The sequence below is a fragment of the Bison bison genome, unplaced genomic scaffold (genome assembly GCF_000754665.1).
Source record: "Bison bison bison isolate TAMUID 2011002044 unplaced genomic scaffold, Bison_UMD1.0 scf7180017864286, whole genome shotgun sequence".
Taxonomy (NCBI): domain Eukaryota; kingdom Metazoa; phylum Chordata; class Mammalia; order Artiodactyla; family Bovidae; genus Bison; species Bison bison.
Window position 1 is genome coordinate 5,182,973 of NW_011494858.1, and position 15,171 is coordinate 5,198,143.

General features: G+C 36.0%; 1 protein-coding gene across 1 annotated transcript in view; it reads left to right on the forward strand.

Annotated features, from left to right (window-relative positions):
* The window catches only part of CCDC178 (coiled-coil domain containing 178), a gene marked incomplete at its 3' end in the record, with an annotated part of 338,625 nt that extends 326,106 nt beyond the window's left edge, over positions 1-12,519 (forward strand). The window contains exon 19 of the mRNA XM_010849787.1: positions 12,385-12,519. Coding sequence (XP_010848089.1) covers positions 12,385-12,519 — 135 coding nt within the window. The remainder of the gene's footprint in view (positions 1-12,384) is intronic.
* Positions 12,520-15,171: the final 2,652 nt, after the last annotated feature.

Consider the following 15,171-nt stretch of genomic DNA (forward strand, 5'->3'; position numbering starts at 1 on the left):
CTATTACAGAATTTTAAAAATTGTTTTATTAACATCTTTCTTCTAAATCACAGAGGTTAGTAGTTTCAGAATTAAGATAATACTTTTATTTCTTTGTTTCTATTTGAACTGTTCAAGAGAACTGTGTGTGAAATTTAGCAACTTAGGTAAACAAAATATCCAAATTATTATCTTTATAATTTGTAAGTCAAATATCCATCAGAACGCAGTCATTTTATTCCAGCACCAGTTATATCTTCTATGAAACTAAGAAGTTGGTAAGGTTTGAAGTTTATTTATACTATTATGTATGTAAAAAATCTAATAGCATGTTTTATGATTGTAATGTATACAAAAGATATACATATGTATTTTCAAATAAAGGAATAGACTCGATCTTTTAACTATGAACTATGAGATTTCATAGTATCTGTTACCAATCAGCTTGGTTTCTCCCATGTCAAAAGAGTTTTTATATTTTAGCTGAGTTCCAAATACAGAATCTTAAAACATATTATTATTTATATAATTAGAGTAACAGAGTAGTCCTTTATGAATTTCCTTAAAGGCTGGCTCAAAATTTGTGAATGCATGTGAGTTTTATTTTTCTTAAGTATACCTAAGAGGTTGACAAAGGAGATTTCTAGAAATGAGCTATGTGATCTTTAACACCAGTCTGTGGAACGGATTTGATAATAAAGAAATATCTCATTACTTTTGAGATTTGTGTATTGTACATGTGCGGCTTGGTAACTGAGTACTACAAAAAGACCAGCATTAGCTGGATTTTGTAGATCTGTCATTCCTGCCATGCCAAAAATCTGTGGGGTAGTTTGTAATTGCCATTGTTTGGGTTATTACAATAAACAGAACTGATAGGGTTTATACTATTTGCCTTGTGAGCTGCACTTCACATCACTCTGTTGAATTAAAATTGCATGCACATATCTTCGCTTATCAGTTTTATTTATGTCAGAAATAGAGAAAGGCAGTATGCTTTCAGTATATGGAATCTTATAACAAGCAGGTCAGAAATTATAATCATTAGTTTAATAGTCTCGTGCAAATGAATGACTGTATGTGTGCTCCTATTATCTATCACCTAAAATACATTCCGATGGGAAAATACTCTTATTTCCCTTATCATATTTTGTCAGAGCTTTAAATATGATTTTAATTGGATTACCTAAGGTAAAAATGCACATCTGCAGAACACAGGATTTTTTTTCTCTTCTTTGTCAAATATGCATCTTTTTTTCTTTGAGCTGCTTCTACTGTTGTTGCAATATTTGACTATGTTTATAGGTGAGAAACACAAGGAGATTCCAAAATGCTTTACCTTTCTTTCACAGTAAAGAATCTCTATAATATTTCCACTCTTAGGCTGAAGGCTTCTCACCTATGAAATTCTCAAGCTCACTAGCAGTCACATCAGATGTACTTGCAAATTTTCAGATACCTATGATGAGTTAATCCATGCATGCATACACAGATACATCCCTCAGAAATCCTGTACCCCCTAACAATTGTCACACATGGCCAGCACCACATACTTATACCCAGTTCCCACCCTAGTGTACTGGGAAGTGGTTTTTACTTCGAGAATGTGAAATACTCCACACCTCTCATATTTGTCGTGCATGTTGCATTGATGAGATTTGTTTCTTGCAGTGATTCTATTAATTTCCTGTTTGAATGTCTTTTCTTGTGTATGGATTCTTAATGGATTTTTCTTGTGTATGCAGAAGATTTTTGTGTTCTTTTAAACTGTCATCCACTTTTCAGGATACTTTTATTCCAAAATATATAAATGAGGTATTGTTTAATAATCTGTCTCATAGAGTCAAATCTTTAGCAGTTGCATTGAAAACAAGTCCAGTAATGGACAAATTGTTATTCATGAAGAACTGAGTGCTGTCCATGAACTATAAGTCCTGCCAAGTATTACTTTTGTATTTCAAGGGACTTCTGTTTTTTCAGTATTGACTGGTCTTTGTTTTCTGGCAAAACAATTTATAGTTCATTTTCAGATAACTATACATATGGTATTTGTATTTTAATTAAAAAGACTGTTGTTATGTCTGATTCTTATAAGCAGAAATTCATTATAAGGACACTTCTCATTTCCTTGAAATGTTCCCTTTATTTTTTTCCAGGGTTCCTAAATTGCAAAAGCCAGTTAAATTATGTCTTTGGGGAGTTAATTTTTGGCACCATATGTCTCTAAAAATGATTTAATTTTATCTAAAGTATGTTTGCAAAGATATTTATGTTCTGTAATGCACAGAGACAAGTTAAGGAATTTTCTTAAAGAAAAAAGCACTGGTCTGCTATTGTTCCCAACACAATAACATACAATGTATGTTTAAGCTTGCAAAGAATTCTGTTTATCTAGATTAATATATTGGTAATATCTGTTTTTGCCTTTTAAAACTTTGACTTAGCATAGTCTTTATAATATCAACATGATTGACATGAAACTGTTATTGCCGTTATTCCTATTAGGGATAATTTTAGAAAACTTAAATCACAAAAAATCAATTGTAGTCTGAGGATTAATTTGAGGGGTTATAAAACAACTTTCTCCAAAGCTCCATTAATCAGTTTATATACCCTTATACTTTTTCCAATGGATGTGCCACCAACCCTCCTCTAATACTAGCAAATTCAAATTCTCATAAAAATGGGTTACATATGTCATTCAATTTAGTATGAAATAAGTTATAAAATGACTGTTCAACATCTGTATTTATATGTGAACAGGGTGGGGAGAATACAAATTTTTTAGCAATTTATAAAGTGTCTAGAAGTAGTGATTCTTTCCTTATTGATGTAAACTCATATACCTTGGGTAATTCTTTTATTATTGTTTATAATCACATTGAGGAGATATATAACAAAAATCTTGTTTTACAAAAAAACACAAATATTTTATGTTAGCCAATAGTCAAGTGTAATAGGATATTTTTTAAACTTAGATTTTAATACTGGGTTGACCAAAACATTTGTTCAGCTTCTGAATCTCAAAAGATTCTTCAAAAGTAATCCCACATCACAATGTATAGAGGATACCCTTCTTACAGAGATGTCAACTTAGCCGATGGGCAATTTTTTTTTTTTTTAGAAACAACCAAACATACAGTAATTTAAAGTTATGTGTAAGCTATAAGTGAATAAATAAATTGTAATAATAGGACATTGTGTAGCTTTACCAGTTTTGTAAATCTTGATATTTGACATACTTGCTTTGGATGATAAAACCAGGATAGACAATTGTACACCAAACCCTGTATCTGCCTACTCCTTATACTATTGTTTCCTTATTTTCTCAGAGTTAATTGCTAGCCTCTTCTTAGTGTTCATCATTTCATCTGTGTTTTTAATACTATGTTTACATAATAATTAATTTCCCTGGTGGCTGAGACGATAAAGAATCTGCCTGCAATGTAGGAAACACAGGTTCGAGCTGTGGGTCAGGAAAATCCCTTGGAGAAGGGAATGGCTACACACTCCAGGATTCTTACCTGAGAATCCCATGGACCTGGTGGTCCCATGAGGATCCCAGAGGAACCTGGTGGGCTTCAGTCCGCAGGGTTGCAAAGAGTCAGATGCGACTGAGTGACTTTCACTTCACTTCCTCCTTTCTGAGTTAACTACTAGCCTTTTTTTAGTGTTTACTATTTCATCTGTGATTTCAATACTACGTTTATGTAGTAGTTACTTTAAAATAACTATTAGTTTCTTTCTTTCTTTTTGGCTGTGCTGGGTCTTCATTGCTTTGCACGGACTTTCTCTAGTTACGGCAACTGGGGGCTCCTCTCTAGTGACGGTGCATGGGCTTCTCATAGCAACAGCTTCTCTTTTTGCAGAGCTCAGGCTCTAGGGCACACGGGCTTCGGTAGTTGCAGCTTGTGGGCTCAGTAGCTGTGGTTCCTGGGCTCTAGAGCACAGGCTCAGTAGTTGTTGTGCAAGGGCTTAGCTGCTCTGCAGCGTGTCGGATCTTCCAGGACCAGCAATCGAACCCATGCCCCTGCATTGGCAGGTGTATTCTTATCCACTGTGCCACCAGAGAAGTCCTAGTTTTCTTTTTTATTTATGTCAATGTTATACTATGTATGTCACATGCAATTTTAGGGTATTTATTTTAAATGCTAGGATTTAGGGTATGAACTCACCACAGTGTTTTTTTGTTTTTTTTTTTTCATTCCTCAAGAGTAGACAGATGTCCAAATTTTCATTATTGCAAGTTATGCTATACATGAGCTTTATTTTGTTTCCTTGATAATATATCATGACCGTTTCAAAAGCATTATCTCTCATTATTACATCACTTGTAGGTCTGGTTAAGACACCGGTTGCTACGTTTCAGAGTTCTAATTCAGTGAGTCTGAATGCCTGTTTCCTAACAAGCTCTGGGGTGATACTAATCCTTCTGGTCTTGAGAATCACTCGTCTAGAATTTGTAGATTTAAATACAATTTCTGGATCAAAGGGAAAATATGCCTGTAACTTCAACAGATAATGGCAAATTGCTCTTTAAAGTCTTTGTATAAGGGACTTCCCTTGCAGTCCAATGATTAAGACTTCACCTTCCAGCTCAGGAGGTGTGGGTTTGATCCCTAATTGGGGAGCTAAGATCCCACAGGCCTCTTGGCCATAAAACCAATAGTATTGAAACAAATCCAATGAAGACTTTAAAAACTGTCCACATCAAAAAATGAATAAAGTTTTTGTATCAAATCATGCACAAATTTGAACAAGATATGAACTTTAAGGTTTTCCTACATCTTTACCAATGATTGATGTGGACAGTTTTTTTTGTTTTTTGTTTTTTTTTTTAAGTAATTGCCAACTTTATGAGTGTGAAGTATGTTTGACTCTGCTGGATCTTGAATATGTTTTCAAATGTTTATTGGCCAAATAACTCTCCTTTTCTGTGAGTTGCCTTTTTGTATTATTTGCTCATTTTTCTGGTAGATTGCTTGTATTGTTTCTTTTATTGATTTCTAAGGGTTCTTTCTTTGTTAAAGAAATTAATCCTTATCAGCTGTGTGTTATTAATATCATCTCTAAGCCTGTGGCTTGTTTTTACTCTAAATTTCAAGTTTTTAAAAAATTTGAATGTAATTAAATTTGTCATTTTTTCCATTAGAATTTATTATTTTAATATTTAGTTAAAAAAAAATCATTCCCCTCTTAAAAATCATAAAATTAGCCTGTCATATTTCCATACAAAAATCTTGAGTTTAGCTTTTCTCATTTTAATCTGTCTCGCTTTTGTTTTAGTGTATATCATGAGTTAAGGATCTAATTTTGTGTTGTATCTTTGTACAGGGAAAATCAATTATGCCATCCTTTCTCCACTGACTTAAATGCTATCTTTATCATATTTTGAATTTCTGTATTTTATATGAATATTTCTGTTGTTCAGCTCTTTTTCTTTTTTTCTTTTGATTAGCTGTTTTTTATCCATTCCAGTGCTGATAGTGCTCTTAGTACAGCTTTAAGACAAGTTTTATATGCTGCATGGAAAATTATTTGAGCTTATCTATTTCACAGTCACCTTAGGTGTTCCCAGTCCTTTGTTCATCCATACGAACTTCAGGTCAAGTCCCATGAACCCTGATGAGATTATAGACAACTTGTGAAAAATTGATATGCCCATGATCCTCTCCTCACATATATGGACATGTTATATCTCCATTTATTCAATCCTTATTTTATATTTTTCAAAAATGTTTTTAAATTTACTTTATAAACTTCTACATATTCTTTAATAGATTAAAACCTAGGTATCGTATACTTTGGAGAAGGAAATGGCAACCACTCCAGTGTTCTTGCCTGGGAAATCCCATGGACAGAGGAGCCTGGCGGGCTATAGTCCATGGGGTCGCAAAGAGTCGGACACAACTGACGCAACTGAGCACAGCACAAAACAGCACCACCACCACCACCATCTTACGTTTTACATTGTGATTATGAATGGAATTTTTAAATTACAATTCAGATTTGGTTATAACTAATTTTTTTAATGCTACTGATCTTTTTCAATGCTACTCTTGTAGGAAAAAATTGTCCCTAAACTCTCATTACCTCCTATTATTGATTTATAGAGTTTCTTGAATTTTCCATGTAGATATTCTTCCTCTTATACCTATCTTTTTTCATTATTGCTTTGGCCAATGAAATTTTAAAGGTATTGATTCCTGATATCCGTACTTATTTTTCCTTGGCATTCTTGGGAATGTTTCTAAAGTATCTCTATTTAGTAAGCTGTTTGTTGGAAGGCTTTGGTTTATACCCTTTAACAGGTTAAAGAAATTGTCTCTGTTCCTTCCTATTTTGCCACAATAATGTTTTCATTGTTGATTGTTTTTGTTCAGTGTTAATTCATATCAAGTTCTTTGGGGAATGATTCTTTTCCTTTAATATATTGATGTATTACATGAAAATATTGTTGATAATCATTTTTAAATTTCTGGGATTATTAAATCATAGTTCCTCTGTACTGTCTTCAATTAAAATAACGAGCTCCTAGATGGTACAAACCATTCCATCAATCAATAAGTATTTATTAATCACCCTCTTATTACTAATAAATCAACTTCAGTCTTAAACCAAGCAACAAATTAGGACAACAGTTTTACTTTGCATTCAGAAAATACAGATGGTAAATTATTTCCTTGCTTGGCAAAGAAGAGAGAAGAATTAAGAACCCATTGTTAACTACTTTTGCATAAGAAATTGGGCCAAAACGTAACAGCTTAAACCAACATAGCTTCACTTTCTCACGAAGTTTCTGAGGGTCAAGAATGAAGAGGTGCTTAACTGGGTGGTTTTGGCTCAAGGTCTCCCACAAGATTGCAGTCGAGTTATTGGTTGGAGTGGCAGTCATCTGAACAGGCTAGAGAATCTGCTTCCATTATCACTCACAGGGCTGTTGTTCATTTCCTCACCATGTGAGTCTTTCCACAGAGCTGCTCACACAACATGGGAGCTGGCTCCCCCCAGATCAAATGAACTGAGAGAATGAGAGAGAAAACCCAGGGCAGAAGTCACAGCTCTGTGTGTGTGTGTGTGTGTATGTGTGTGTGTGTGGGGGGGGGTGGAGTGGCATTCTATCTTCTACCATATTCTATTCAGTACAAGAGAGTCACTAAGTCCAGCCCACACTCAAAAGGAAGAGAATTCGGCTTAATTTCTTAAAGGGAAGAACTATCAAATAATTTGAGAGCCTATTTTAAAAATCACACTTATGAATACTTTTTTTTCCCTTGACAGTAAATAACAGATCCTTCAACACTATTTCACTCTCTTTTACAATGTATCCCAGTTGTCCCCTTTGAGCTAGGCAAATCAAGGCTTTACTTTATTCTCCTGTCAACCATAATGTAAACCAGACCATTTTATGCTCCACCCTAGCCCTGGAGAAGGAAAAGGCAACCCACTGACCCACTGCAGGATTCTTGCCTGAGAAATGCCATGGACAGAGGAGCCTGGCAGGATACAGTCCAGGGAGCACAAAAGAGTTGAATATGACTTAGCAACTAATCAACAAAAACTAGCCCTAGAAAATAACTGAAAAGGTGGTGCTCTGAAATTTTGAATTCTACGCTAAGAACACGAGAATGGTATAAGATGATATTTTGGTACTGATTTGATTATGGCTAGTCCTAATGTTTTTTTTTTTTTTTTTGAAACCTGTAATTGGAATATCAAATAGTGTTACTTTATTCTTAGCATATTGTATTTTTACACACATGTAAACCCGTTTAGCACATGACCCCCTGGTGGCTCAGACAGTAAAGCATCTGCCTGGAATGCGGGAGACCCGGGTTTGATTCCTAGGTCGGGGAAGATCCCCTGGAGAAGGAAATGGCTATCCACTCCAGCACTCTTGCCTGGAAAATCCCATGGACGGAGGAGCCTGGTCCATGGGGTCACAAAGAGTCGGACACAACTGAGCAACTTCACTAAACCCATTTAGAGGATTTGTGTGGTATGATCTATGCAATATAGCATTTAATACTAAAGCCAGGTTTATGTGATATATAGGAGTCAGCAGCTATCATGAATTTATGTAGACAGCCAAAGTAACAGAGATTTTAAAAATTCATATAATTTAGTGTATTAAAACAAGAAAATGAAGAATCTCTCATTCTTATAAGAATCAAACCAGGAAGCCCAGAATACTGGAGGCATCAAACTGGAGTCTCCTGCATTGCAGGCCGATTCTTTACCAAGTGAGCTATCAGGGAAGCCCCATTCTTATAAGAGACAATATTAATTTATTCTGTTTTACTGTCAATGCGTATCTAGCTTTAAAGTGTAAATAAATGTCAAGAACCTAAATTTAATCAGAAGATATATTTTACCAAATGTGTAAATGAGTATTGTACATTGTATGCAGTACTCACAAGGGTACATTATACACAGTGCTCACATTGACACAAAATCACCAGCTCTATCTCCATATGTCACGTCAAAATGGACATTGACTCGTTTTCCTCCCCATAAATAGGTACATACATAGTGATTATTATCTCAAAAGAAGTATCAGTGAATTCCAGCTCTGAGCTTCCTTCAGAAAAGAGTTCACAAAGGCAGACTACTAAATATGCTACACATTTGAACTGCTCAGAAACTGTTGTCAGAAAACTCTTTCTTCCACTTTGCCATTTAAAATGGTTCAAAGTACATACCAGCTGTTTCCTGATTCTGCTTTCCTGACATCGTTGATCCCTCACTTCCTCTTTTCGTATACAAAATCAAGGGCAACGAAGTTGAGGTTCTTGTCCCAAAATGCCTCTTCCTGCACTAATATTACTCCTCCTTAAACTTTTATAAGAATATTCCATTCTCTTCCAAAATTCTTGAAATCCTTGCTTGGGGCTTATCAATAGGCCAGTCCATCTGGCAGTGGCTTTCCATTCTTTCTTCTGAGTACACGGCAAGTGCCCTTGCTAACCTCCCACCCAGTGGGTTTGTGTCCCTCTCTGTCCTTTATTGTTTCTTCTATCACTTACTTCCTCATCCCACCTCACCTTCCCTAAAATTTGAATGAGAGGGCAGGCATGTCCTCATTTCAGGAAATGATTATGCTTCGGTAATGTAATCATCGGCATGTTTCATTCCAAAAACACTGGGTTAATTGAAGTTGATGAGATCAAAAACTGTTTAAGTTACTTTGGTCCCACCTGAATTCTGCGTCCTCCTGAAGGACTTTTCCACTCACAACTTAACTCTCTCTCTCTCTTTCTTTTGTTGTTCAGTCGCTCAGTCATGTCTGACTCTTTGTGACCCCATGGACTGCAGCACACCAGGCTTCCCTGTCCTTCAGTATTTCTTGGAGTTTGCTCAACCTCATGTCCACTGAGTCAGTGATGCCATACAACCATCTCATTCTTTGTCATCCACTTCTCCTCCCTATTCAATCTTTCCCAGCATTAGGGTCCTTTCCAATGAGTCGGCCCTTTGCATCAGGTGGCCAAAATATTGGAGCCTCAGCATCAGTCCTTCCAATGAATATTCAGGACTGACTTCCTTTAGAATTGACTGGTTTGATCTCCTTGCTGGCCAAGGGACTCTCAAGAGTGTTCTCCAACACCACAGTTCGAAAGCATGAATTCTTTGGCACTCAGCCTTGTTTGTGGTCCAACTCTCACATCCATACATGACTACAGGAAAAGCCATAGCTTTCACTATATGGACCTTTTTTAGGCAAAGTAATGTCTCTTCTTTTCAGTACTCTGTCTATGTTTGTCATAGCTTTTCTTCCAAGGAATACGCATCTCTTAATTTCATGGCTGGCTGCAGTCATTCTCCACAATGATTTTGGAGCCCAAGCTCTCTTTCTTTAATTTTTCCTTTATGTATTTTTGTGAGTCTTGCATTTACTTGGTTTATGTTTTTTTTTTCTTCCATTATTTTGTAAGTTCCTGAACGTCTTATTCACTTCTTCACTTTTGACACTAAAATTTTACCATTTCACTCTATTGAGTTAGTATCAGTAAATATTTATTGAGTGATCACTGTTGGCTGACATCTTACAATTGGGCTTTTATCATAACCACTTTCCTAAAAGGGTGTCATCATGACCAACTCTTAATCAACTGTCCTTCCCAGGTCTTAAATAATTGTCCATATATATATATATATGTTTATATAGATATATATAGATAGATATGTTTATATAGATACAGTTGATCATTATATTGTCTTTAATGTGCATATGTATGCATATATATGTGACCTTCATTGGATTCTGATTCTTCTTTAAGAATGCCTTCAGTTATTCTCTTCCTGGTTTATCTTTTTGTAGAGGCTCATTAGCTATAGATTTTTGAGATATTGCTCTTTCTTATTTGATATTTAAAGAACATCTCTACTTAAGTAGCTCCGGTTACTACTTAAAGTACTAATTTAAGACCTTTGCAGCTACCTGACTCGATAGACGTGAGTCTGAGTGAACTCCTGGAGTTGGTGAGGGACAGGGAGGCCTGGCGTGCTGTGATTCATGGAGTCGCAAAGAGTCGGACACGACTGAGCGACTGAACTGATCTGATCTAAGCTAGAGCACAGAAGAGTGAATACAATTGACTTACTGTATACAGCAGCTTCTCCTCATTTAAGATGTGGGTGTGGGAAGCATGGTCATCCAGTTCACATTGGTTGGTAAGCTCCCACTTGGAAAATCTTCCACACATTGAAGAATGTCCACTTGTGAAAAAAAACTTGCCTTCACTTTTAGGAAATCTTCTAGAATTCATCTTCCTTTTATTTGCCTTCTGAAGGCAAATAAATACTTTGGCAAATAAATATTTCTGAAGGCAAATAAATACTTCTTGAAGTATTTATTTAAATAAATACTTCTTGAAGTATTTATTTAAATAAATATTGAAATATTACAGAAAAATTAATATTGACAGATTTTCCTCTTCAAAAAGTGATTTACCATTTAGTTCAATAGCTTAAATTATCTGAAATGCCCAGAAACTAATCTCAAGTAATGTATTTCAGCATTTACCAAGATAAAATAGCTTTAGAGACAAGGTTATTTTTTCATCTTAAATGAACCAATTACCAAGAATAGAGACTTTGTTTTCTGTGGATTTACCTAGATACCTATGTGTGGCTTTTTTCAATGAATAATGAAGATCATAAAGATAAAGAATTCACAGGTAGCAGCATGTAGCTACTTTAAAGATGGTGATTTTTAAGTAAACTTTTATTGAAATATGCACACAGGAAGCTCTATAAGTTACAGGGGCACTGCTTGATGAAGTTTTGCTAGCCTCCCTTAAATGTAACCAGTACCCAGAATAATAAATAGAACATAAAATGGCCATTTTATGTGATGTTTTAATTCTTTTATGAAGAAATATTTGATATGAAAATTTTGGTATTTATTTCTTTGTTCTGGAAAACACATCTAAAAAGAAAGCAACATAAACAGATATTCTTATTACCAAAAAATAAAAGCATTTTCAGTTATAGAAACTTATGAGTAATATTTTTAATATGTTTTTTGGGGTTAGTTTTTATGAAGCTTATTTTTTTGAAAATAATTATAGCAATTCTGTATGGTACAGCTATGCTAGCTGTTGAAGGACAAGTGTAGATTGCCTTGGTAACACTTCTACTGTGGTTTTTTGTTTTTATATTAAATTTCCAAAAGATGGAGAATGCCTCACAGGAGAAATCTTTCTTTCTCTGTATAGTTTCTGCATTTAAAGTTGCTTGTAAACGTCACATCCACTGTACTTGAGTGCAGTGAGATGTTCCTATGTCACATAGTCAGAGGGAGGTAGATTAATGGGGAATTCTAGCTGGAAATTTCTTCCCTGTTATTGTTCTCCCTAGCAGTTGATGGCTAAGTTAATTCTCTTTAGTTTTGTCATGCTCTAAAGCACACATTGCCAAGCCATTGTAAGGCTTTATGAGAAGAAAAAAAGAAGTCGACAGGTGTCCATCAAAGTCTTCAAGTTGCATTTTTAAACTTTGGCCTGACCTGATGTGCCATTCAAAGAAGCTGCAAAAGATTATTTTTAAAGAAAGGTTCAGTATGTCCCGAGGCTATCGGTTTTGAGTTAAACTGGGTGAAGTAGAAATATTTTACTCATCAGCTTTGCAGTCACAGAGTTTGCTTCAGCTAGAACAAAACTGCTGAGGCATTTAGAGAAAATTAACCCCCCATCCTGGCGGCCAGATGTGACTGGTTTCTGATGAATGCACATGAGTGGGCTGAAAAATCAAGAGACTGTGAAATTCCTGTCAGGCCCATACAGTGCGGAATGGGCTATTGACTGCTTTCTATATTTCCCTCCATCATTCTTCTTGAACACTGCCATTAATTTCCTCTCCCTCTCTGACTTGTGTTTTTGCCCCCCTCCCTCTCCCCTGTAGTTCTGTCAGCTGCAAAGGAGGATACACAAGTTGTGGCAGAAGCACTTCGAGCTGGTGGTCTTCTACAGCCGGATGAGGCTGGCCAAGTTCCAGACAGACTCTCAAGAGAGTATTCAGAAAATATTAGTTGTGCAGGTAGGTGACTGCAGGGAAGTGGGAAAGATCATTCTGATCTAGATTGAAAAGCAAATGATGGGTAGTGTGATGAAGCATTAAAACCATATCCCATCAGAGTTTTATAAATTTTTAACCTCTTTAATAAACTGGAATTGCATGAAGGATGAATTCAGTAAGTTAGCATATACACCATGCATACTTTGGGGGAAAAGGGAAATTGAACTTCTCTCTCACAGGCCTCAGGATGGATTTTTATACATACATTTGATATATGTATAGATTTTCCAATCTTCAAGCTTTGCAGACACTGCTTGGCTGTTTAAAAGACACTGTCAACAGTTGCCTTGTGTTGCTTTTGTGTGAAATCTACTTTGAAAATGAGACTTGTGATTATTCCATTTAACTGTTTTCTTTCCCCTTTTGTTTTTGCAAGAGGCTTATCCTCCTAAGCCAATTTGGAGATAACTTTATTTGAAAAATAAGCAATTGGGGAGGAGAATGTATTAATAACTGTGGTTCCAGATACATGTGAAATTTCACTCTTTGTCTCTGTAGAAACGTGTAGAGGATCAGTTGTTCTAATTTTAAGACTCTGATCTCTTTTGGAAGCCCATATTAACTGTTTGAAGACTATTATTTGAAAACTACTTACATTTTTATCAAATGAATATTTTCCAATTTGAAATGTTATGTGTATAAAACAACCTTCCAAAAGAAAACATCCACCACCCATTCTATCAAGAATAAAAGTACCTCTTCTATTAAAAAGTAACATCATAAAAAACCATAATTTTTATTAACTTAAGGTATTAACAATGCATGCTGAAACTGACCGAACAAAATTCTTTTCTAAATATCTTAATTATGTGTGCATTCCATGATGCTTTTAATGCAATTAAACAAGTGGGTGTTGCAAAGCTCTTGCAAAGCTATTTCAAAATTTCATTTTTACTTGTGGCTATTTTTGCTGTTTCCTTCTGAGTAGTATATAGATAGATATATAGACAAATACCCCGTATATAATGGAGAAGGAAATGGCAACCCACTCCAGTATTCTTGCCTGGAGAATCCCAGGGATGGAGGAGCCTGGTGGGCTGCGCACAGAGTCGGACATGACTCAAGTGACTTAGCAGCAGCAGCAGCAACCCCATATATAAAGTATGAAAGTTGAAAAAGTGTCAGTTGCTCAGTCTGTCTAAATCTTTGCAACCCATGGATTGTAGCCCACCAGGCTCCTCTGTTCATAGTATTTCCCAGGAAAAAATACTGGAGTGGGTAGCCATTCCCTTTGCCAGGAGCTCTTCCCAACCCATGGTTCAAACCCAGATCTGCGCTGCAGGCAAGTTCTTTACCTTCTGAGCCACCAGTTCAGTTCAGTTCAGTCGCTCCGTCTTGTCTGACTCTTCGCGACCCCATGAATCGCGGCACACCAGGCCTCCCTGTCCATCACCAACTCCCAGAATTCACTCGAACTCATGTCCATCGAGTCAGTGATGCCATCCAGCCATCTCATCCTCTGTCGTCCCCTTCTCCTCCTGCCCCCAGTCCCTCCCAGCATCAGAGTCTTTTCCAATAAGTCAACTCTTCATGTGAGGTGACCAAATCATTGGAGTTTAAGCTTTAGCATCAGTCCTTCCAAAGAACACCCTGGACTGACCTCCACCAGGGAAGTCCATAAAAAGAATATATGTACTTTAACAAATATATGTACTTTATATATATGCTTTATTTATATACTTTATATAAGAGTTCTATTGATAATAGATTACAACAAAGATTTTAAATAATTGGAGAAATTTAAATTTTTGGAAAGGCAGTGCTTAAAATGTGTAGGTTTAATAGAAATTCATATGCTAATTTGAGTATAAACATTCTTTTAAACATTCAAAGGTAATCTGCATGTTCTAATTATTGTCTTTTAAAAATCGTATATTTCTGCCCAAATGTAAACATTCTCAAAAGTCTTACCAGTGATTAATTTGCATTATGGTATATTTTGAAACATTGATAATGTCAATGCTGCTGCTGCTGCTAAGTCGCTTCAGTCGTGTCCGACTCTATGCGACCCCAGAGACAGCAGCGCAGCAGGCTCCCCGGTCCCTGGGATTCTCCAGGCAAGAACACTGGAGTGGGTTGCCAGTTCCTTCTCCAATGCATGAAAGTGAAAATTGAAAGTGAGTTGCTCACTCGTGTCCGACTCCTAGCGACCCCATGGACTGCAGCCTACCAGGCTCCTCCGTCCATGGGATTTTCCAGGCAAGAGTACTGGAGTGGGGTGCCATTGCCTTCTCGGATAATGTCAATAGAAATTATTTGAATATGGGTAAAATGAATTCTAAATCCATAATCTTCAATAGTCCTTATTCTAATTTGCATTAGAAATTCACCAATAGTTTCGTTACCAAACTTGATTTTAAATTACTTATCTTTATGCCTGTTACATCCCAGCTGAAGTGAAAGGACAGAAATGATAGGACCATGTCAGGAGGAAAACTCAACTACTCAATACCTAGAGATACAGCAGCAAGACTGGGTTGTATTTGGGGAACTTGAGGAGCATAACATAGTGGATTCTCTTCTTATCTACTGGAGATACCTTTCATTTAGAAAATCTCAAGTTTGGCTTTTAATCAAAATTTGAAAATGTCATTTCCATGATCTTGCCATAAA